At 44.7% G+C, this 25660-nt stretch overlaps 1 protein-coding gene and 1 long non-coding RNA gene across 20 annotated transcripts in view; both read left to right on the top strand.

The window, feature by feature from the left end:
- ARHGEF10L (Rho guanine nucleotide exchange factor 10 like) overlaps positions 1-2102 on the top strand; it is a 151265-nt gene extending 149163 nt beyond the window's left edge. For all 19 annotated transcript variants that reach the window (XM_067472737.1, XM_067472734.1, XM_067472735.1 and 16 more), the window contains one exon: positions 535-2102. In XM_067472737.1, the coding sequence (XP_067328838.1) occupies positions 535-1052 (518 nt within the window). In that variant the 3' untranslated portion in view covers positions 1053-2102. The remainder of the gene's footprint in view (positions 1-534) is intronic.
- A 20-nt stretch (positions 2103-2122) lies between these two features.
- LOC137097759 (uncharacterized) lies at positions 2123-5978 on the top strand. Its single transcript, XR_010910414.1, has 2 exons — positions 2123-2700; positions 2845-5978. It is a non-coding gene; the product is annotated as an uncharacterized lncRNA (long non-coding RNA).
- The last annotated feature ends 19682 nt before the right edge of the window (positions 5979-25660 follow it).

The following is a 25660-nucleotide window of genomic DNA, read 5'->3' as shown; positions in this document are numbered from 1 at the left end:
TTCTGAATCAGCTGAAGTGCTCTATCCAATGCAATTTTCTAAATCGGCTGATGTTGTCTATCCAGTGTAATTTTCTGACTCAATTGATGTGATCTATCCAGTGCAATTTTCTGAATCGGCTGATGTGGTCTATCCAATGCAATTTACTGACTCAGCTGAGGTGCTCTATCCAACACAATTTTCTGGATCGGCTGATGTAGTCTATCCAGTGTAATTTTCTGACTCAACTGATGTGATCTATCAAGTGCAATTTTCTGAATCAGCTGACTTCTGTCCAATGCAATTGATGTGATCTATCCAATGTAATTTACTGACTCAGCTGAAGTAGTCTATCTAGTGTCATTTTCTGACTCAACTGATGTGATCTATCCAGTATAATTTTCGGAATCAGCTGATGCAGTCTATCCAGTGTAACTTTCTGACTCAGCTGATTTGGTTGCACACATTTCTTGTTGCATCAGACACTTGCTTTGCCATCTTGCCTCTACAATTGATCCCCTTGATGTGCCTATAGCCCATTTCCTCTTCCTGCAGGGAAAGGCATGGTCTCCCTCAATGGCCACTGTGGTCCCGTGGAGTTCCTGGCGGTGGCCCTCAGCACCTTAGCGCCGGACATCTTGAAGAGCGACAAGGAGGAGGAGGACCCAGCAGCCGAGGCCCCTTCGGAGGAGGAAGCGGAGGGGTCCGAGGGGACCGAGAGCCACCATTTATCAAGGGGACCGAGGAAGAAGGGGGTCCTCCTGCAGTACCGCCTCCGCTCCACCACCCACCTCCCGGGACAGCGACTCTCGATTCGGGAAGCCTCTCCGGGCCCAGGAACCCCCGCCGAGCACACTGAGGAGGACGGCTCCGTCTACGAAATGGCCGATGACCCGGACGTCTGGGTGCGGAGCCGGCCGTGTGCCCGGGAGGCCCACCGGAAGGAGATCTCCTCATTAGCCGTGGTGTCTGGCGGGAGGGGATACCGCAATGTCAACCCCAGTGGGAAGCTGCCAGCCAACAGCGAGACAGACAGCACCCTGCTCATGTGGCAGGTGCCTTTGATCCTATAGCATATGCCATCCTCCTCTACCCGTCTGGACAGTTGCAACACACAAAGGCCTTGTTTCCAGGTGAGTAGGGAGTCCATGCCAGGCTTTTTGCAGAGCAGCACAGTCTGGTGGAAAACATGGAGTGGATTCCCTTTACCTACTGACATGGAAGGTATCTTTTTTGGGGGGAAATGGACTCCTTCCACTTTCAGATCTTTCACCCTCTTTGGATACAGAGCTCTCCAAGGTCCTGACTTGAATTCAGCCCTGAGGAAAACATGGGAGTGGATTCCTTTTCCCTACTGACATGGAAGGTATCTTTTTTGGGGGGAAATGGACTCCTTCCACTTTCAGATCTTTCACCCTCTTTGGATACAGAGCTCTCCAAGGTCCTGACTTGAATTCAGCCCTGAGGAAAACATGGAGTGTCTTCCTTTTCTCTACTGACATGGAAGGTATCTTTTTTTGGGGGAAATGGACTCCTTCAACTTTCAGATCTTCCTCCATCTTTGGGTATAGAGCTCTCCAAGGTCCTGACTTGAATTCAGCCCTGAGGAAAACATGGAGTGGATTCCTTTTCCCTACTGACATGGAAGGTATCTTTTTTGGGGGGAAATGGACTCCTTCCACATTCAGATCTTTCACCCTCTTTGGATATAGAGATCTCCAAGGTCCTGAATTGAATCCAACCCTGAGGAAAACATGGAATGGATTCCTTTTCCCTACTGACCTGGAAGGTATCTTTTTGGGGGAAACTGGACTCCTTCCACTTTTGGATCTTCCCCCATCTTTGGGTATAGAGCTCTCCGAGGTCCTGGCTTAAATTCACATCAGGATATGGAGCTCTCTGAGGTCCTGGCTTAAATTCAACGGTGAGGAAAACATGGAGTGGATTCCCTTTCCCTACTGACATGGAAAGTATCTTTTTGGGGGGAAACTGGACTCCTTCCACTTTCAGATCTTTCCCCATCTTTGGATATAGAGCTCTCCAATGTCCTGGCTTGAATTCAGCCCTGAGGAAAACATGGAATGGATTCCTTTTCCCTACTGACATAGAAGGTATCTTTTTTGGGGGGGGGGGGGGGATGGGCTCCTTCCACTTTCTGATCTTCCTCCATCTTTGGGTATAGAGCTCTCTGAGGTCCTGGCTTAAATTCAACATCAAAGAAAACATGGAGTGGATTCCCTTTTCCTACCGACCTGGAAGGTATCTTTTTTGGGGGAAAATTGACTCCTTCCACTTTCAGATCTTTCCCCATCTTTGGATATAGAGCTCTCCAATGTCCTGACTTGAATTCAGCCCTGAGGAAAACATGGAATGGATTCCTTTTCCCTACTGACCTGGAAGGTATCTTTTTGGGGGAACTGGACTCCTTCCACTTTTGGATCTTCCCCCATCTTTGGTTATAGAGCTCTCCGAGGTCCTGGCTTAAATTCACATCAGGATATGGAGCTCTCTGAGGTCCTGGCTTAAATTCAACGGTGAGGAAAACATGGAGTGGATTCCCTTTCCCTACTGACATGGAAAGTATCTTTTTGGGGGGAAACTGGACTCCTTCCACTTTCAGATCTTTCCCCATCTTTGGATATAGAGCTCTCCAATGTCCTGGCTTGAATTCAGCCCTGAGGAAAACATGGAATGGATTCCTTTTCCCTACTGACATAGAAGGTATCTTTTTTGGGGGGGGGGAATGGGCTCCTTCCACTTTCAGATCTTCCTCCATCTTTGGGTATAGAGCTCTCTGAGGTCCTGGCTTAAATTCAACATCAAGGAAAACATGGAGTGGATTCCCTTTTCCTACCGACCTGGAAGGTATCTTTTTTGGGGGGAAATGGACTCCTTCCACTTTCAGATCTTTCCCCATCTTTGGATATAGAGCTCTCCAATGTCCTGACTTGAATTCAGCCCTGAGGAAAACATGGAATGGATTCCTTTTCCCTACTGACATAGAAGGTATCTTTTTTTTGGGGGGGGGGGAAATGGGCTCCTTCCACTTTCAGATCTTCCTCCATCTTTGGGTATAGAGCTCTCCAAGGTACTGGCTTAAATTCACATCAGGATATAGAGCTCTCTGAGGTCCTGGCTTAAATTCAACATCAAGGAAAACATGGAGTGGATTCTCTTTTCCTACCGACATGGAAGGTATCTTTTTTTGGGGGGGGGGGAATGGACTCCTTCCACTTTTGAATCTTCCCCCATCTTTAGGTACAGAGCTCACCGAGGTCCTGGCTTAAATTCACATCAAGATATAGGGCTTTCTGAGGTCCTGGCTTAAATTCAATGGCGAGGAAAACATGGAGTGGATTCCCTTTCCCTACTGACATGGAAGGTATCTTTTTTGGGGGAGAAATGAACTCCTTCCGCTTTCAGATCTTCCTCCATCTTTGGGTATAGAGCTCTCCGAGGTCCTATCTTAAATTCACATCAAGATATAGAGCTCTCTGAGGTCCTGGCTTAAATTCAACGGCGAGGAAAACATGGAGTGGATTCCCTTTCCCTACCAACCTGGAAGGTATCTGTTTTTGGGGAAAATTGACTCTTTCCACTTTCAGATTTCCCCCCATCTTTGGGTATAGAGCTCTCCAAGGTCATGGCTTGAATTCAGCCCTGAGGAAAACATGGAGTGGATTCCTTTTTCCTACTGACATGGAAGGTATCTTTTTTGGGGGGGGGGGGAAATGGACTCTTTCCACTTTCAGATGTTCCTCCATCTTTGGGTATAGAGCTCTCCGAGGTCCTGGCTTAAATTCACATCAGGATATAGAGCTCTCTGAGGTCCTGGCTTAAAGTCAATGGTGAGGAAAACATGGAATGGATTCCCTTTCCCTACCGACATGGAAGGTATCTTTTTTGGGGGGAAACTGGACTCCTTCCGCTTTCAGATCTTTCCCCATCTTTGGGTATAGAGCTCTCCAATGTCGTGGCTTGAATTCAGCCCTGAGGAAAACATGGAATGGATTCCTTTTCCCTACTGACATAGAAGGTATCTTTTTTTTGGGGGGGGGGGAAATGTGCTCCTTCCACTTTCAGATCTTCCTCCATCTTTGGGTATAGAGCTCTCCAAGGTCCTGGCTTAAATTCACATCAGGATATAGAGCTCTCTGAGGTCCTGGCTTAAATTCAATATCAAGGAAAACATGGAGTGGATTCCCTTTTCCTACCGACCTGGAAGGTATCTTTTTGGGGGGGAAATGGACTCCTTCCACTTTTGGATCTTCCTCCATCTTTGGATATAGAGCTCTCCGAGGTCCTGGCTTAAATTCACATCAGGATATAGAGCTCTCTGAGGTCCTGGCTTAAATTCAACGGTGAGGAAAACATGGAGTGGATTCCCTTTTCCTACCGACCTGGAAGGTATCTTTTTTGGGGGAAAATGGACTCCTTCCACTTTTGGATCTTCCCCCATCTTTGGATATAGAGCTCTCCGAGGTCCTGGCTTAAATTCACATCAGGATATAGAGCTCTCTGAGGTTCTGGCTTAAATTCAACATCAAGGAAAACATGGAGTGGATTCCCTTTCCCTACCGACCTGGAAGGTATCTGTTTTTGGGGAAAATTGACTCTTTCCACTTTCAGATTTCCCCCCATCTTTGGGTATAGAGCTCTCCAAGGTCCTGGCTTAAATTCAACATCAAGGAAAACATGGAGTGGATTCCCTTTTCCTACCGACCTGGAAGGTATCTTTTTTGGGGGGAAATGGACTCCTTCCACTTTTGGATCTTCCCCCATCTTTGGGTATAGAGCTCTCTGAGGTCCTGGCTTAAATTCACATCAGGATATAGAGCTCTCTGAGGTCCTGGCTTAAATTCAACATCAAGGAAAACATGGAGTGGATTCCCTTTCCCTACTGACCTTGAAGGTATCTGTTTTTGGGGAAAATTGACTCCTTCCACTTTCAGATTTCCCCCCATCTTTGAGTATAGAGCTCTCCAAGGTCATGGCTTGAATTCAGCACTGAGGAAAACATGGAGTGGATTCCCTTTCCCTACTGACCTTGAAGGTATCTGTTTTTGGGAAAAATTGACTCCTTCCACTTTCAGATCTTTCCCCATCTTTGGGTATAAAGCTCTCCAATGTCGTGGCTTGAATTCAGCCCTGAGGTAAACCTGGATTGGATTCCTTTTCCCTACTGACCTGGAAGGTATCTTTTTTTGGGGAAACTGGACTCCTTCCACTTTTGGATCTTTCCCCATCTTTGAGTATAGAGCTCTCCGAGGTCCTGGCTTAAATTCACATCAAGATATAGAGCTCTCTGAGGTCCTGACGTAAATTCAACAGCAAGGAAAACATGGAGTGGATTCCCTTTCCCTACCGACATGGAAGGTATCTTTTTTGGGGGGAAACTGGACTCCTTCAACTTTCAGATCTTTCCCCATCTTTGAGTATAAAGCTCTCCAATGTTGTGGCTTGAATTCAGCACTGAGGAAAACATGGAATGGATTTTCTTTCCCTACTGACCTGGAAAGTATCCGTTTTGGGTGGAAACCGGACTCTCTGGAATGGCGTCGCTCCCTAATTTCATATCTCTTTGCAAACCTCCTCTGCTCCTCCGTGAAGCCGGATGCAGGCCTTGTTTTCTAAGCTCCTTCTCCTTCGAAACCTCTTGTGGATTTGTAGGACTCCTTTTCAGATTCCAAACTCCTTTTTTGTTCCTAGGAAGCAAGAAAACCTCGAATTCTTGCTTTTTGTTTTCAAAGAAGAACCCATAGGAATTGGTGTGCTCTTGCCGGTTCTGGAGTGGCCAGGCTTTATATCCTATTTCCTCCTTTTCCCTTCCTTGCTCCCAAAGGAAAGCAAAAGGATCCGTGTATCAATGTGTGAATATATATATATTATAAATATATATATTAAACCTTATGTATATTATTACATTGTATACATTTTAAACAATCTGTATATATTGGGTTCATCTTCAGATGCGCGAATAAAGGTGGTTGAAAAAAATACGAGTGGCATCTGTTTCGCCTTTGTTGCTTTCAACTGGAATCTGAAAGTTAAGCACTGGATTTGCAGAGCAAGTCAGAAACTATAAAGGTAAGTTATAGAAAAATAAGGTTGGAAGGGAACTCTTGATCCATTTAGTCCATCCTTTTGGCCAGAAGAAGACTTTCTTTCCCTACTGACATGGAAAGTATTCATTTTGGATACTTTCCAGGTCAACCATTTCAAAGTTCCCTCCTTGGGTGGTGATGGCACAATCGTCAGCATAGATGAAACTCTCTGTCCCTTCTAGCGGTGGCTGGTCATTTGTGTAGATGTTGAACATTGATGGAGCAAGCTTGTTTTCCATGTAATAGGGAGTAAGAGCACCTCAAGCTTTGGAGATCTTCTGCTCAACCATTTCAAGGCTCCTTCCTTGAGCGGTGATGGCAGGATCATCAGCATAGATGAAACTCTCTATCCATTCTGGTGGTGGCTGTTCATTTGTGGAAATGGTGAACATTGATGGAGCAAGCTGTAATAGGCAGTAAGAGCACCTAAAGCGTCGTAGAGCTTCTGCTCAACCATTTCAAAGCTCCCTCCTTGAGTGGTGATGGTATGATCATCAGCATAGATTAAACTCTCTGTCTCTTCTGGTAGTGTCTGGTCATTTTCTGAAATATTGGACATTGATGGAGCAAGCTGTAATAGGCAGTACGAGCACCTAAAGCTTTGGAGAGCTTCTGTTCAACCATTTCAAAGCTCCCTCCTTGAGTGGTGATGGCAGGATCGTCAGCATAGATGAAACTCTCTGTCCCTTCTAGCAGTGGCTGGTCATTTGTGGAAATTTTGAACATTGATGGCGCAAGCTCGTTTTCTCTGTAATAGGCAGTAAGTGCACCTAAAGCTTCGGAGAGCTTCTGCTCAACCATTTCAAAGCTCCCTGTTTGGGTAGTGATAGCAGGATCGTCAACATAGATGAAAATCTCTGGCAGTGGCTGCTCATTTGTGGAAATGTTTAACATTTGTGAAAATGTTGAACATTGATGGAGCAAGTTGTAATAGGCAGTAAGAGCACCCAAAGCTTCAGAGAGCTTCTGCTCAACCATTTCAAAGTTCCCTGCTTGGGCAGTGATGGCAGGATCGTCAACATAGATGAAACTCTTTGTCCCTTTAGGCAGTGGCTGGTCATTTGTGGAAATCTTGAACATTGATGGAGCAAGCTGTAATAGGTAGTAAGAGCACCTAAAGCTTTGGAGGGCTTTTGTTCAACCATTTCAAAGCTCCCTCCTTGAGCGGTGATAGCAAGATCGTCAGCATAGATGAAACTATCCCTTCTGGTGGTGGCTGGTCATTTGTGTAGATGTTGAACATTGATGGAGCAAGCTTGCTTTCCCTGTAATAGGCAGTAAGAGCACCTAAAGCTTTGGAAAGCTTCTGTTCAACCATTTCAAAGTTCCCTGTTTGAGCGGTGATGGCACAATCGTCAGCATAGATGAAACTCTCTGTCCCTTCTAGCGGTTGCTGGTCATTTGTGTAGATGTTGAACCTTGAATGGAGCAAGCTTGTTTTCCCTGTAATAGGCAGTAAGAGCACCTAGAGCTTCGGAGAGCTTCTGTTCAACCATTTCAAAGCTCCCTCCTTGGGTGGTGATGGCAGGATCATCAGCATAGATGAATCTTTCTGTCCCATCTGGCAGTGGCTGGTCATTTGTGTAGATGTTGAACATTGAATGGAGCAAGCTTGTTTTCTCTATAATAGGCAGTAAGGGTACCTAAAGCTTCGGAGAGCTTCTGCTCAACCATTTCAAAGCTCCCTGTTTGGGTGGTGATGGCATGATCATCAGCATAGATGAATCTTTCTGTCCCATCTGGCAGTGGCTGGTCATTTGTGTAGATGTTGAACCTTGAATGGAGCAAGCTTGTTTTCCCTGTAATAGGCAGTAAGAGCACCTAAAGCTTCAGAGAGCTTCTGCTCAACCATTTCAAAGCTTGGGTGGTGATGGCAGGATCGTCAGCATAGATGGAAATCTCTGGCAGTGGCTGCTCATTTGTGGAAATGTTGAACATTGATGGAGCAAGCTGTAATGGGCAGTAAGAGCACCTACTGGATGGAGCAAGCATGCTTCCCCGAGGCAGGCCGTTCTTCTGTTTCCACCATTTACTTCTCTGGTCCTGGAACTCAACAAAAAAGCTCCTGTTTTGTAGCAGTTTCCTCTGAGGCGGGTGAGGTGGTCGTCCTTGGTGATATTGTACATTTTTCTCAGGAAGAGGCGGTGGTTCACGGTATCATAGGCTGCTGACAGGTCTATGAAGACAGCTCCTGTGATCTGCTGCCTTTCAAAGCCATCTTCTATGTGCTGAGTCAGGTTCAGCACTTGCGATGTGCAGCTTCTGCCTTTCCCGAAGCCAGCTCAGGGTCTATTTTTTCCCATAATTCTATGCAGCACCTGTTGACACTTACGAATGTGACATACAAACGCCGAGACGGAATTCGCCGTCGAATGGTTCACCACAAAGAGCCGAAATCCCATAACAACACATCAAAACACTCCCTATTATTCACTGCAAAGGGACCAGGCTAGATGGCCTTTGGGGTTCCCTTCCCAGTTTGCGTTTTCTGCCATTCCGGAGCAACGACGCCTGAAATCCCGAGGCCGGAGACGACGCTCGTTCCGACGCACGGCGAGGATGCGCTTCCCCCTCCCTTCCGACATCAGCCGCTTAAATCCATCCCAAATCCGATTTCTTGATAACACCAATTTCATTTTCATTTTCGCCTTTCAATTATATTCTCAGCAACTCAACCTTGAAATGGGGCCATTGCAGCCGCCGCTGTTGTTCGACGGGGGCCATTACTACTTTCTGCCGCTTATTTTTTTTCCTAATTAGACATTAAATGCGTGTAACACGTTCTCCCCCCGCTCCCCTTCTACGTCTCCTGGCTTTGTTTCCTCACAAAGCGGTTTCTGCGCCCGGCGGAACGCGGCTTCTCCATCCCTTCTTCTTTTCGGCGAGCAAGAAAACACAAATAACAGTTTCATTGTATTCTTGTTTTGTGCTTTCATATGAGGACCATTCCATCCTAGATTTGATGGGCTTCCTTCACCCCAGGCATCCCAGTGTTCCTTTCTCTCTCCACTGGTATGGAATTTGCATGACCCTGGCCACTGCCTCTCCCTTAACCCTTTCCTGTTCTTTTCTATGGCACATAGAGGAATTGATCAGCAACAGACACCCCAGTGTTCCTTTCTCTCTCCATTGGTGTGGAATTTGCATGACCCTGGCCACTGCCTCTCCCTTAACCCTTACCTGTTTTTTTCTATGGCACACAGCGAACAGAGAAATTGATCAGCAACAGACATTTATTATTTTACTTTATTATTATTATTATTATTATTATTATTATTATTATTATTATTATGTTCCTTTCTCTCTCCATTGGCATGGAATGTGCATGACCCTGCCTTTCCTTTAACTGTTTCCTGTTCTTTTCTATGGCACACAGAGGAATTGATCAGCAACAGACACCTCAGTGTTCCTTTCTCTCTCCATTGGCGTGGAATTTGCATGATTCCTCCCACTGCCTTTCCTTTAACTGTTTCCTGTACTTTTCTATGGCACACAGCGAACAGAGGAATTGATCAGCAACAGACATCCCAGTGTTCCTTTCTCATTCCATTGGTGTGGAATTTGCATGACCCCGCCCACTGCCTTTCCTTTAACTGTTTTCTAAGAAAACTGTTTAACTCAGTTCTTGTGGGGTTTTTTCGGGCTATATGGCCATGTTCTAGAGGCATTTCTCCTGACGTTTCGCCTGCATCTATGGCAAGCTTCCTCAGAGGTGAGGACCTCACCTCTGAGGAAGCTTGCCATAGATGCAGGCGAAACGTCAGGAGAAATGCCTCTAGAACATGGCCATATAGCCCGAAAAAACCCACAAGAACTGAGTGATTCCGGCCATGAAAGCCTTCGACAATACATTAAACTGTTTAACTGTTTCCTAAGAAAACTGTTTCTTTTCTATGGCACACAGAGGAACTGATCAGCAACAGACACCCCAGTGTTCCTTTCTCTCTCCATTGGAGTGGAATTTGCATTATTCCCTCCCACTGCCTTTCCTTTAACTGTTTCCTGTTCTTTTCTATGGCACACAGAGGAATTGATCAGCAACAGACATCCCAGGGTTCCTTTCCCTCTCCATTTGTATGGAATTTGCATGACCCTGCCCACTCCCTCTCCCTTAACTCTTTCCTGTTTTTTTCTATGACACACCACGAACAGAGGAATTGATCAGCAACAGACACCCCAATGTTCCTTTTTCTCTCCATTGGTGTGGAATTTGCATGACCCCCGCCCACTGCCTCTCCCTTAACCCTTTCCTATTCTTTTCTATGGCACACAGCGAACAGAGGAATTGATCAGCAACAGACACCCCAGTGTTCCTTTCTCTCTCCATTGGTGTGAATTTGCATGACCCAGCACACTGCCTCTCCCTTGACTCCTTCCTATTCTTTTCTATGGCACACAGTGAACAGAGGAATTGATCAGCAACAGACATTCCAGTGTTCCTTTCTAATTACATTTGTGGAATTTGCATTATTCCCTCCCACTGCCTTTCCTTTAACTGTTTCCTGTTCTTTTCTATGGCACACAGAGGAATTGATCAGCAACAGACATCCCAGTGTTCCTTTCCCTCTCCATTTGTATGGAATTTGCATGACCCTGCCCACTCCCTCTCCCTTAACTCTTTCCTGTTTTTTTCTATGACACACCACGAACAGAGGAATTGATCAGCAACAGACACCCCAGTGTTCCTTTCTCTCTCCATTGGCGTGGAATTTGCATTATTCCCTCCCACTGCCTTTCCTTTAACTGTTTCCTGTTCTTTTCTATGGCAGACAGAGGAATTGATTAGCAACAGACAGCCCAGTGTTCCTTTCTCTCTCCATTGGCGTGGAATTTGCATGATTCCTCCCACTGCCTTTCCTTTAACTGTTTCCTGTACTTTTCTATGGCACACAGCGAACAGAGGAATTGATCAACAACAGACATCCCAGTGTTCCTTTCTCATTCCATTGGTGTGGAATTTACATGACCCCGCCCACTGCCTTTCCTTTAACTGTTTTCTAAGAAAACTGTTTAACTCAGTTCTTGTGGGTTTTTTTCGGGCTATATGGCCATGTTCTAGAGGCATTTCTCCTGACGTTTCGCCTGCATCTATGGCAAGCTTCCTCAGAGGTGAGGACCTCACCTCTGAGGAAGCTTGCCATAGATGCAGGCGAAACGTCAGGAGAAATGCCTCTAGAACATGGCCATATAGCCCGAAAAAACCCACAAGAACTGAGTGATTCCGGCCATGAAAGCCTTCGACAATACATTAAACTGTTTAACTGTTTCCTAAGAAAACTGTTTCTTTTCTATGGCACACAGAGGAACTGATCAGCAACAGACACCCCAGTGTTCCTTTCTCTCTCCATTGGAGTGGAATTTGCATTATTCCCTCCCACTGCCTTTCCTTTAACTCTTTCCTATTCTTTTCTATGGCACACAGCGAACAGAGGAATTGATCAGCAACAGACACCCCAGTGTTCCTTTCTCTCTCCATTGGCATGGAATTTGCATGACCCAGCACACTCCCTCTCCCTTAACCCTTTCCTGTTCTTTTCTATGGCACACAGTGAATATAGGAATTGATCAGCAACAGACACCCCAGTGTTCCTTTCTCTCTCCATTGGTGTCAAATTTGCATGACCCCCGCCCACTGCCTGTCCTTTAACTGTTTCCTGTTCTTTTCTATGGCACACAGAGGAATTGATCAGCAACAGACATCCCAGTGTTCCTTTTTCTCTCCATTGGTATGGAATTTGCATGACCCCACCCACTGCCTCTCTCTTAACCCTTACCTGTTCTTTTCTATGGCACACAGCGAACAGAGGAATTGATCAGCAACAGACACCCCATTGTTCCTTTCTCTCTCCATTGGCATGGAATTTGCATGACCCTGCCTGTCTCTTAACCCTTTCATTATATTTACATTATATTACTCCAGTATTATTTTATTACATTTATTATTTTTCTCTATTATTATTACATTTATTTTTCTCTATTATTGTTTGATTACATTTTATTGTATTCTATTATTATTAAATGTATTATTTTACATGTATTATTATTATTATATTTACATTATATTACTCCATTATTATTTTAGTACATTTATTATTTTACTCTATTATTACTATTATTATCATTATTACATTTATTATTTTACTCTAATTATTATTACATTTAGTTTTCCCTATTATTTTTTGATTACATTTTATTGTACTCTATTATTATTACATGCATTATTTTACATGTATTATTATATTAATTATTAATAATTATTATATTTATTATATTTATTATTATTACATGCCTTATTTTACATGTATTATTATTATATTTATTATTAATAATTATTTTTATATTTATTATTATTATTTTATTTATTTTATTTATTTTATATTTTATTATTATTATTATATTTATAATTATTATATTTATTATATTTATTATTATTATTACATGCATTATTTTACATGTATTATTATTATATTTATTATTAATAATTATTTTTATATTTATTATTATTTTATTATTTTATTTATTTTATATTTTATTTATTATTATTATTTTTATATTTATAATTATTATATTTATTATATTTATTATTATTATTACATGCATTATTTTACATGTATTATTATTATATTTATTATTAATAATTATTTTATATTTATTATTATTATTTTATTATTTTATTTATTTTATATTTTATTTATTATTATTATTTTTATATTTATAATTATTATATTTATTATATTTATTATTATTATTACATGCATTATTTTACATGTATTATTATAATATTTATTAATTATTATTATTATTATTATTATTATTATTATTATTATTTATTACAATTATTTTTCTCCATTATTATTTTATTACATTTATTATTTTACTCAATTTATTATTTTACTCTACATTTATTTTTCTCTATTATTGTTTGATTACATTTTATTGTACTCTATTATTATTACATGTATTATTATTATATTTACATTATAATACTCCATTATTATTTTATTACATTTATTATTTTCCTCTAAGCACCTCGGCTTATATTCGGGTCGGCTTATGCTCGAGTATATACGGTATTGATTTCCAAAGCAAAGGGGAAATCCAAGTGCTTTTTGTAATGGCAACAATGGATCGAATCGTGCCATAAAGCATCTCCCATTAAAGCCGCATTAAAACACCATCAAAATCTCGTAGAGTGAGACAACACAATCAAACGTCGGTCTAAACAAGCAACATGTGGCTTCCCAGATGTTGCGGTTCCACAGCTTCCATCATTCCTGGGGCAGTCAAGGGAGGATGGGGTTTGTAGTCCAAAAGTCTAATTCTAATTTTGCTCCTGTTACGGATCGTCATGTAAATAAATATCTGATAGGCATGTATTTCCATTTGCTGGAACACATACCCAATATGGTGGGGTTGAGGGGGATTGATTTTGTCATCTGGGAGTTGTAGTTCCTGGGATGTATAGTTTGTCAGAGTTCAGACGATGCCCAGTGGAAGGAATGCTAGATCAGCAGACACTGAGTTGCAAAATAAGGACTCTGCAGGCTTTGAGTTACAAAAGAAACTAAGTTTACTAAGCACATTCAACAGACACGTCTTACTACAGCGAGCTACAATTCAGGAACTAGTCAAAACGAAAGTCTCTTTGCATCTGCTTATCTTCTCTTGCTGAGATTGGCTACTCCCTTCTGTTCCCAGCAAGAGCAAACCTTATCTTACTTTTCTCAAGTTCACTTAATTACAGCCTCATAGTGTAAACATTCTGCACAGCATTTCTAATTCACAGTGGCATCCATATTTGAGTTTGGGAGTTGTAGTTCACCCACATCCAGAGAGTTTGGTCCAGATCCATCATTGTTTGAGGGATCTGGACCAAACTTGGCACGGATACTCAATATACCCAAATGTGAACTCTGGTGGAGTTTGGGGAAAATAGACCTTGGCATTTGGGAGTTTTAGTTGCTGGGATTTATAGTTCACCAACAATCAACGAGCACTATGAACTCCATCAACGATGGAATTGAGCCAATCTTGGCACACAAAACTCCTATGACCAACAGAGAATACTGGAAGGGTTTGCAAGCATCGACCTTGAGTTTGGGAGTTGTAGTTCACCCACATCCAGAGTTTGCTCCTGATCCATCAAACAATGATGGATCTGGACCAAACTTGGCACGAATACACAATATACCCAAATGTGAACACTGGTGGAGTTTGGGGAAAATAGACCTTGGCATTTGGGTGTTTTAGTTGCTGGGATTTATAGTTCACCTACACTCAATGAGCACTCTGAACTCCACCAATGATGGAATTGAGCCAATCTTGGCACACAAAACTCCTATGACCAACAGAAAATACTGGAAGGGTTTGCAAGCATCGACCTTGAGTTTTGGAGTTGTAGTTCACCCATTCTGTGGACTCAAACAATGATGGATCAGGACCAAACTTGGCATGGATACTCAATATATCCAAATGTGAACACTGGTGGAGTTTGGGGAAAATAGACCTTGGCATTTGGGTGTTTTAGTTGCTGGGATTTATAGTTCACCTACACTCAATGAGCACTCTGAACTCCACCAATGATGGAATTGAGCCAATCTTGGCACACAAAACTCCTATGACCAACAGAAAATACTGGAAGGGTTTGCAAGCATCGACCTTGAGTTTTGGAGTTGTAGTTCACCCATTCTGTGGACTCAAACAATGATGGATCAGGACCAAACTTGGCATGGATACTCAATATATCCAAATGTGAACACTGGTGGAGTTTGGGGGAAATAGACCTTGGCATTTGGGAGTTTTAGTTGCTGGGATTTATAGTTCACCTACAATCAAAGAGCATTCTGAACACCACCAGAGATGGAATTGGGCCAAACTTCTCATACAGAACCCCCATGACCAACAGAAAATGCTGTGTTTTCTGATGGTCTTTGGTGACCCCTCTGACACCCCCTCGTGACCCCCACAGGGGTCCCGACCCCCAGGTCTAGAGGAAGAATGAGAACTTGCCTGATGCTTCCTTGTCTTGGAAAGAGAGTGCGTGCGGATACTCAATATGCCCAAATGTGAACACTGGTGGAGTTTGGGGGAAATAGATCTTGGCATTTGGGATTCGGAGTTGCTGGGATTTATAGTTCACATACGATCAGAGCACCCTGAACCTCACCAATGAAAGAATTGGGTCAAATTTCCCACACAGAGACCCCCATGCCTTGAAGGGGCTTGCTGGTATGAGACTCCATGCTATCATGTGCCGAGCATGCCTGCTCTCCCCTACCCCTTCAGCTTCACATGCTCTCCCTTGCCCGCACATGCGCACCATGCTTCCATGCACCGAGCATGTATTCTTTCCCCTTCCCAATTGGAATCTCAGCCCTCCCCTTGGCTTAGAGGCCAGCCAATCACAGCAGAGGAGGGCTATGCCTTGAAGGGACACGCTGGCACGAGCTTCCCTCCAGCCTCACATGCTCTCCCACACCTGCACATGCACACCATGCTGCCATGCACCGGGCATGCCTACTCTCCCCTCCATGCTTGGAGTCTCAGAAACAGCCACCCCCTTTTCTGAGAGGCCAGCCAATCACAACAGAGGAGGACTAGGTCTTGAAGGGACACACTGGCACGAGCCTCCCTCCAGCCTCACATGCTCTCCGTCGCCCGCACATGTGCATCATGCTACCATGCACCAAGCAAATCTGCTCTCCCCTCAACACTTGGAGTTCAGAAACAGCGGTCCCCTTGGCTGAGAGGCCAGCCAATCACAACAGAGGAGGGCTATGCCTTGAAGGAACACGCTGGCACGAGCCTCCCTCCAGCCTCACATGCTCTCCCTCGCCCGCACATGTGCATCATGCTACCATGCACCAAGCAAATCTGCTCTCCCCTCAACACTTGGAGTTCAGAAACAGCCGTCCCCTTGGCTGAGAGGCCAGCCAATCACAACAGAGGGCTATGCCTTGAAGGAACACGCTGGCACGAGCCTCACTCCAGCCTCACATGCTCTCCCTTGCCCGCACATGTGCACCATGCTTCCATGCACCGAGCATGCATTCTTTCCCCTCCCCAATTGGAATCTCAGCCCTCCCCTTGGCTTAGAGGCTAGCCAATCACAGCAGAGGAGGGCTATGCCTTGAAGGGACACGCTGGCACGAGCTTCCCTCCAGCCTCACATGCTCTCCCACGCCCGCACATGCACACCATGCTGCCATGCACCGGGCATGCCTACTCTCCCTTCCATGCTTGGAGTCTCAGAAACAGCCATCCCCTTTTCTGAGAGGCCAGCCAATCACAACAGAGGAGGACTATGTCTTGAAGGGACACACTGGCACGAGCCTCCCTCCAGCCTCACATGCTCTCCGTCGCCCACACATGTGCGCCATGCTGCCATGCACTGAGCACGCATTCTTTCCCCTTCCTGATCCGAATCTCGGCTCTCCCCTTGGCTTAGAGGCCAGCCAATCACAGCAGAGGAGGACTATGTCTTGAAGGGACACACTGGCATGAGCCTCCCTCCAGCCTCACATGCTCTCCGTCGCCCACACATGTGCGCCATGCTGCCATGCACCGAGCACGCATTCTTTCCCCTTCCCGATTGGAATCTCAGCCCTCCTCTTGGCTTAGAGGCCAGCCAATCACAGCAGAGGGCTGCGTCTTGAAGGGACACGCTGGCACGAGCCTCCCTCCAGCCTCACATGCTCTCTGTGTCCGTTTCCTCTTCCTTGTTGTGGAAACAATGATTGGTGAATAAGATTCATTGGAGACCCCTTCACCCCAATCATAACTCTTCCATGAATGGATTTCCCTTCCTAGAGACAGAATACTCTCACTTCCTGTTGGACCCCCTTCTTAAGTATGAGTCGTTTGTAAGTCAGATGTTTGTAACTCGGGGACGGCCTGTATATCCAATCAACAGGCTGCTTGGCGCATGGCGCACATCTGTTGGAGAAGGAGGGAGAGGAAACTGGCACTGTTTCATGGGAAGTCGGCCGCGTGCCAGTCCCACCAGCTGCTGGTCTGGGACTCCCTTATGGGTTGCGTGCTGCGGGTGCGAAACACAACCCCTCCGCCTTTGCGTGCACCTCGCTCCCAGGCACCTGGAGAAGAGACCGAACCCTTGTTGCCATTGCCGAACGTGCCCTCCTCGTTCGACAGCCGGCGGAAAACGAGGCAACAAGCCGAGCGACGTCTTCATTAGGCAGCTGTGCCCGCCGGAGTGCGCTAATTTGATCAAGAGATAATCAAGGTCGCCGATGCACAGAGAAAAGAGAAGGGAATAATGGGATTCGCGCCCGGAAAGAGACCGCTTTTGCAAAGGAGGATCCAAGCAGGGTTGTCCTCATTGTTAGTGATGCTTCTAAGCCACCCCATTCTTCCAAAGTAGTAGGAGTAGTATCATCATCATTACACTGTGTAACTTGGTTATAAATGCCATTTCCTAATCATAGAATCATATTTGGAAGAGACCTCATGGACCATCCAGTCCAACCTCCTGCCAAGAAGCAGGAATATTGCATTCAAAGCACCCCTGACAGAGGGCCATCCAGCCTCTGTTTAAAAGCTTCCAAAGAAGGAGCCTCCACCACACTCCGGGGCAGAGAGTTCCACTGCTGAACGGCTCTCGCAGTCAGGAAGTTCTTTTTTCTACTGACATAAGAAAAGAAGCCCTTTTTATTGTTTTTAATGTCTCTGGCAAGCCTGAGCTCATTTTGTGCGTTAGCCTTGCGGACCTTTTCCCTACAGGAGTTGGCTATTTGTTTGAATTCTTCTTTGGTGATTTCTCCCTTTTTCCACTTCTTGTGCATGTCTCTTTTGAGTCTTAGCACAGTTAGAAGTTCTTTGGATATCCATTCTGGCTTCTTTGCACTTGTCTTATTTTTTTGGCACTGTTTGCAATTGCGCCTTGAATATTTCACTCTTGAAAAACTTGCATCCATCCATAACTCCCTTGTGTTTTAGTATCTGTGTCCATGGAATGCTGCTCAGTGTTTCCTTCATTTTTCGGAAATCAGCTCTCCTAAAGGACCGGAGCCACAGCAGAGCCATGCCCCCAAGTCCCCATGACCTTCATGGAGTGCCATGAAGAGGGTTATGGGCCAAGTTCTGTTCAACATCTTCCTTAATGACTTGGATGAAAGTTTAGAGGTCAGGTTGATCAAGTTTGCAGATGGGACCAAATTGGGAAGGAGAGCTAATACAGGATCCAAAAGGACCACAACACATTAGAAAGATGATTGGCCAAAACACAATGAATGTCAACAAGGACAAATATAAGTATGGGATAAGTTTCTAAAAGTTTCGAATCATGCAAATGCTTCAGATATGGCTTCTGACTTACAAAACGTCCGAGTTTCTTACAATTTCCGAAATGTTAGATTTGTCTTGCACAAGCCTAGTAAATACGGTACTTCATTGGCTCCCCTTTAAGCCATGCAAACACTTTGGTACGGCTTCTGACTTACAGAACTTCCAACTTCCTTACGATTTCCGAAACGTCCGATCTGTTTGCATAAGCCTAGTAAATACGGTAGTTCTTTGGAGCTCCTTTAAGCCACACAAACGCTTTGGATATGGTTTCCAACTTACAAAACTTCCAAGTTTCTTACGATTTCCGAAATGTTAGATTTGTCTTGCACAAGCCTAGTAAATACGGTACTTCATTGGCTCCCCTTTAAGCCATGCAAACACTTTTGTACGGCTTCTGACTTACAGAACTTCCAACTTTCTTACGATTTCCGAAACGTCCGATCCATTTGCACAAGCCTAGTAAATACGGTAGTTCTTTTGAGCTCCTTTAAGCCACACGAATGCTTGGGATATGGTTTCCGACTTACAAAACTTCCAAGTTTCTTACAATTTCCGAAATGTCCGATCCTTCTGCACAAGCCTAGTAAATACGGTAGTTCTTTGGAGCTCCTTTAAGCCACATGAATGCTTGGGATATGGTTTCCGACTTACAAAACTTCCAAGTTTTTTACGATTTCCAAAACGTCCGATCCGTTTGCACAAGCCTAGTAAATAGGGTTGTTCTTTGGAGCCCCTTTAAGCCACACGAATGCTTGGGATATGGTTTCCGACTTACAAAACTTCCAAGTTTCTTACGATTTCCGAAACGTCCGATTTTGTTTGCACAATCCTTGTAAATATGGTACTTCGTTGGAGCCCCTTTAAGCCAGGCGAACACTTTGGTACGGCTTCTGACTTACAGAACTTCCAACTTTCTTACGATTTCCGAAACGTCCGATCCGTTTGCACAAGCCTAGTAAATACGGTAGTTCTTTGGAGCCCCTTTAAGCCACACGAATGCTTGGGATATGGTTTCCGACTTACAAAACTTCCAAGTTTCTTGCGATTTCCGAAACGTCCGATTTTGTTTGCACAATCCTAGTAAATATGGTACTTCGTTGGAGCCCCTTTAAGCCAGTCGAACACTTTGGTACGGCTTCTGACTTAAAGAACTTCCAACTTTCTTACGATTTCTGAAACGCCCGATCCATTTGCACAAGCCTACTAAATATGGTAGTTCTTTGGAGCCCCTTTAAGCCACGCAAATGCATCGGATATGGCTTCCGAACGACAACATTTCCACGTTTCTTATAATTTCCAAGATGTCTGAATTTTTTTTGCACAAGCCTGATAAATACAGTACTTTTCTGGGGTTCCTTTAAGCGAGGCAAATACTTTGGTACGGCTTCCGACTTTGGCTTATGCAAACAAAATCGGACGTTTCGGAGATCGTAAGAAAGTTGGAAGTTCTTTCCAACTTTCTTACGATCTCCGGAATGTCCGATTTTGTTTGCACAAGCCTAGTACATTCAGTACTTCTTTGGAACCCCCTAAACCAGTGTTTCTCAACCTGGGGGTCGGGACCCCTGAGGGGGTCGCGAGGGGGTGTCAGAGGGGTCACCAAAGATCATCAGAAAACACAGTATTTTCTGTTGGTCATGGGGATTCCATGTGGGAAGTTTGACCCAATTCTATCATTGGTAGAGTTCAGAATGTTCTTTGATTGTAGTGAATTATAAATCCCAACAACTACAACTCCCAAATGTCAAGGTCTATTTTCCCCAGACTCCATCTGTGTTCACATTTGGGCATAATGAGTATTTGTGCCAAGTTTGGTCCAGAGCCATCATTGAGTGAGTCCACAGTGCTCTCTGGATGTAGGTGAACTACAACTCCCAAACTCAAGGTCAATGCTCACCAAACCCTTCCAGTGTTTTCTGTTGGCATGGGAGTTCTGTGTGCCCAATTTGATTCAATTCAATTGCTGGTGGAGTTCACAATACTCTTTGATTATAGGCGAACTATAAATCCCAGCAACTACAACTCCCAAATGACAAACTCGACCTCACCAGTATTCATATTTGGGTGTATTGAGTATTTGTGCCAAATTTGTTCCAGTGAATGAAAATACATCCTGCATGTCAGATATTTACATTATGATTTATAACAGTAGTAAAATGACAGTTATTAAGTAGCAACGAAAACAATGTTATGGTTGGGGGTCACCACAACATGAGGAACTGGATTAAGGGGTCACGGCATTAGGAAGGTTGAGAACTACTGCCCTAAACCGAGCATCTTTCTTTCCAGAGTGTTTTGTACATTCTGAATGGGGTTGGACTAGATGGCCTTTGGGGACGCTTTCTGTGACTAGCAGGCTTCAGGTAGAGAAACGCTTCGAGCAGCAAGCAGGCCAGCATCCCATCTCTTGCCCTTAAGCCCTTTGATGGAGAGGCAAAAGAACAGCATGACTCCTGAATGAGCTTTTCAGGGAACGAAGAATACGGAAAAACACTCAAGAGCCCTGTAAGGAGGAGAAATAGAGACTTAAGCTCCCAAATTGGGGTCGGGGAGTATTGCCCTGGGCCTCGGAGAGCAAGGTGAGACCCACAAAGTCCTTCAGAGAGTCACGAGGAACCTGATAGAGCCACCCAGGATGGCATGAAACGATGGGAAAAGCTCATAGAAGGAGATAAATTGGTGTCACCCAAGGGTCCCGCTGCTAACAAGCCCATATATTGTGGCAGGAGATTGAACTGCCAAGGCGCCCGGCAGCAGCGTTTAGCTCCAAAAGCGCTCACCTGCGGAGGGTGGGCTCTCCTTCCATATCTCTTTATATATATATATTTTTTGTGACACCAATTTTGAGGAGCAGGAGCTTGGATTCTAACAGCCAATTTTCTTGCTTCTTTTTTTGGATTCTTTTTTTTTTTACTTTTCTGTTGTTTTGTTGTCGGAAATCCCAGCTTGAAATGGGAAGCGACGCAGATTGGGTAGGGACCCCTTAAAGGACATCTAGTCCAACCCCATCTCTTGGGGAATAGACCCAGAAGTACTTCTGAAAGAGGCCCACCCAGGTTCTGTTGGAAGACCCTCAGAGGTGGGAAAACCTACTGCCCCAGTTCCACTGTCTAACATCAAGAGCTTTCTTCAAAATGTTCAACTTCCCTGCTGGGAATTGCTGAAGAAAAGAAGCAAGCATTTAAGGCACAAGAGCAGTTCACGCTGGGTTTGAAGTTGGTTCGTTGGCAGCCCCAACGAACTAAGGTAGAGACTGATAAATGGATGGATGTCCTCTAAGTCACCCTGACATCATACCTGACGCATCTGGACTTCAATGTCTTATAATGGATTCTTTGAGAATATCTTGTTTGCCTGTTGTTTTCACTCCCTGCATTCTCAGGCCTAATCCAGTTTTCCGGGAAAACTCCCCATCTGTCCAAGGCCTTTTCTCAAGGGAACTGGAACTTTCCATTGTTCCCAGGCAACACTTTCCCCTGTTGCCTGGGAACGAGCACAGGATTCCAGAACATCGGCCTCATCTTCCTGCCATTCTCTCCGACCACTCACAGACTCCTCACTTTGAAACCCATCATCCCCTTCATCCTCTGAACCATCAGAAAAATCTTCTGATTCTTGCTGGACTATAAAGGGCAAGGCAATCGACTGAAGACCTCTCTAGAGTCAGGATGCAACTGAGAGCAATGGAGGCATTCACCAACACAGATTGCATAAGACACATCATGCCGTTCTTCTATTCTGATTGGTCCAACAGGCAGGGCTCAGTTGGTACGTTGGTACGTTGGTACGTTGGCAGCCCCAAGAGAGCCAATGATTAAGTTGGTACGTTGGTATGTTGGCAGCCCCAAGAGGGCCAATGATTATGTTGGTACGTTGGTAGGTTGGCAGCCCCAAGAGAGCCAATGATTACGTTGGTACGTTGGTACGTTGGTAGGTTGGCAGCCCCAAGAGAGCCAATGATTAAGGCAGAGATTGACAAATGGATGGATTTTCTCTAAGTCACCCTGACATTATACGTGACGCACCTGGACTGCAGGGTCTTATCACGGATTCTTTGAGAATATCTTGTTTGCCTGTTTTTTCCACTCCCTGCATTCTCAAGCCCAATCTAGTTTCCTGGGAAAACTCCCCATCTGTCCAAGGCCTTTTCTAAATGGATGGATGCCCTCTACGTTACCCTGACATCATACCTGACACACTTGGACTACAGGATATTATCACGGATTCTTTGAGAATATCTTGTTTGCCTGTTTTTTCCACTCCCTGCATTCTCAAGCCTAATATAGTTTCCTGGGAAAACTCTCCATCTGCCCAAGGCATTTTCTAAATGGATGGATGCCCTCTACGTTACCCTGACATCATACCTGACGCACCTGGACTTCAGGGTCTTATCATGGATTCTTTGACAATATCTTGTTTGCCTGTTTTTTTCACTCTCTGCATTCTCAGGCCTAATCTAGTTTCCTGGGAAAACTCCCCATCTGCCCAAGGCCTTTTCTAAATCAGTGGTTCTCAACCTTCCTAATGCCGTGACCCCTTAATACAGTTCCTTATGTTGTGGTGACCCCCAACCATAACATTATTTTCATTGCTACTTCACAACTATAATTTTGCTCCTGTTATGAATTATCTTGTAAATATCCGATATGCAGGATGTATTTTCATTCATTTGGCATGAATACTTGATACACCCAAATTTGGATACTGGTGGGGTTGAGGGGAGGATTGATTTTGTCATTTGGGAGTTGTAGTTGCTGGGATTTATAGTTCACCTGCAATATCAAAGAGCATTCTGAACCCCACCAATGATGGAATTGAACCAAACTTGGGTCACAGAGCTCCCATGACCAACAGAAAATACTAGAAGCTTTGGTGGGCATTGACCTTGGTTTTTGGAGTTGTAGTTGACCTACATCTAGAGAGCACTGGTGTATCTGGACCAATCTTGGCATGAATACTCAATGCCTAAATGTGGACACTGGTGCGGTTTGAGGAGGATAGAAATTGACATTTGGGAGTTCTAGTGACTGGGATTTATGGTTCACCTATAATCAAAGAGCATTCTGAACTCCACCAATGATAGAATTGGGCCAAACTTCCCACACAGAACCCCCATGACCAACAGAAAATAGTGTGTTTTCTGACTGTCTTTGGCGACCCCTCTGACACCCCTTCACGACCCCCCCCAGGGGTCCCGACCCCCAGGTAGAGAAACACTGTTCTAAATGGATGGATGCCCTTTATGTTACCATGACATCATATCTGACACACCTGGACTTCAGGGTCTTATCATGGATTCTTTGAAAATATCTTGTTTGCCTGTTTTTTCACTCCCTGCATTCTCAGGCCTAATCTAGTTTCCTGGGAAAATTCCCCATCTGCCCAAGGCCTTTTCTAAATGGATGGATGCCCTCTATGTTACCCTGACATCATATCTGACACACCTGGACTTCAGGGTCTTATCATGGATTCTTTGAGAATATAGAATCATACAATCATAGAATCAAAGAGTTGGAAGAGACCTCATGGGCCATCCAGTCCAACCCCATTCTGCCAAGAAGCAGGAATATTGCATTCAAATCACCCCTGACAGATGGCCATCCAGCCTCTGTTTAAAAGCTTCCAAAGAAGGAGCCTCCACCACACTCCGGGGCAGAGAGTTCCACTGCTGAACGGCTCTCACAGTCAGGAAGTTCTTCCTCGTGTTCAGATGGAATCTCCTCTCTTGTAGTTTGAAGCCATTGTTCCGCGTCCTAGTCTCCATGGAAGCATAGAATCATAGAATCATAGAATCAAAGAGTTGGAAGAGACCTCATGGGCCATCCAGTCCAACCCCATTCTGCCAAGAAGCAGGAATATTGCATTCAAATCACCCCTGACAAATGGCCATCCAGCCTCTGCTTAAAAGCTTCCAAAGAAGGAGCCTCCACCACACTCCGGGGCAGAGAGTTCCACTGCTGAACGGCTCTCACAGTCAGGAAGTTCTTCCTAATGTTCAGATGGAATCTCCTCTCTTGTAGTTTGAAGCCATTGTTCCGCGTCCTAGTCTCCAAAGAAGCAGAAAACAAGCTTGCTCCCTCCTCCCTGTGGCTTCCTCTCACATATTAATACATGGCTATCATATCCCCTCTCAGCCTTCTCTTCTTCAGGCTAAACATGCCCAGCTCCTTAAGCCGCTCCTCATAGGGCTTGTTCTCCAGACCCTTGATCATTTTAGTCGCCCTCCTCTGGACACATTCCAGCTTGTCAAAATCTCTCTTGAATTGTGGTGCCCAGAATTGGACACAATATTCCAGATGTGGTCTAACCAAAGCAGAATAGAGGGGTAGCATTACTTCCTTAGATCTAGACACTATGCTCCTATTGATGCAGGCCAAAATCCCATTGGCTTTTTTTGCCGCCATATCTTGTTTGCCTGGGTTTTTTTCCCCACTCCCTCCATTCTCAGGCCTAATCTAGTTTCCTGGGAAAACTCCCCATCTGCCCAAGGCCTTTTCTAAATGGATGGATGCCCTCTACGTTACCCTGACATCATACCTGACACACCTGGACTTCTGTGTCTCACAGAGAAACCCCGTGTGAGCAGCATGCAGCAGAATACGCGAGGAGGAGCCGTGATCGGTTGCGGACGTGGTCTATTCTGGACAAAAAAGTGGTGACGGAGCCCCAGGGCTAGATGAGCATCTTTTCGACTCTCCCGGATAGAATGAGGTCGGTCTAAATGACCTTTGTGGGGTCCCTTCCATTTCCGAGACTCTAAAAAGAAATCGATTCTTTTCCATTTATGATGAGTGTTTCTTTCTCCTTTTCTCCCTCTTTGGAGACCAACGAGCCGTCTTCTCCTCCTCCCGGAGCGCTAATGGCCTGGCTTATCCCTTGTGATTGGGGGATTGCGAAGGTGGTCGCAAAGGCCCAAAGGGTCATCGGGAGAGATTACGGCCTCTTAACGGCGGAGGGGACACCAAGGAGGCAAATGGGATTGCTCTTGGCCTCTTGTGCCTCAGAAGCGCAAGCAACGTTTCCACGGGAAGGGGATGGATGTGGCGAGGAAGAATTGTCTGGCTTTCACAAAGGAGTTTTTCAGCCCTTTTTCTGCCTCTGGGTCCTTGTGTTCCTCCTCCTCCATTTCCTTTTCTTCTTCTTCTTCCTCCTATTACTCTTTCTTCTCCTCTTCCTTTTTCTCTCCTCTTCTTCTCCTTTTCTTTCTCCTTCTCATCCTCCTCTTCCCCTACTCTCCTTTTTTCCTTCCTCCTCCTCTTCTTCTCTTTATCCTA

This window comes from Anolis sagrei, chromosome 13 (assembly GCF_037176765.1).
Source record: "Anolis sagrei isolate rAnoSag1 chromosome 13, rAnoSag1.mat, whole genome shotgun sequence".
Lineage (NCBI taxonomy): Eukaryota > Metazoa > Chordata > Lepidosauria > Squamata > Dactyloidae > Anolis > Anolis sagrei.
Note: the sequence above shows the minus strand (reverse complement) of the source record. Positions and strands in the feature narration are given on the sequence as shown.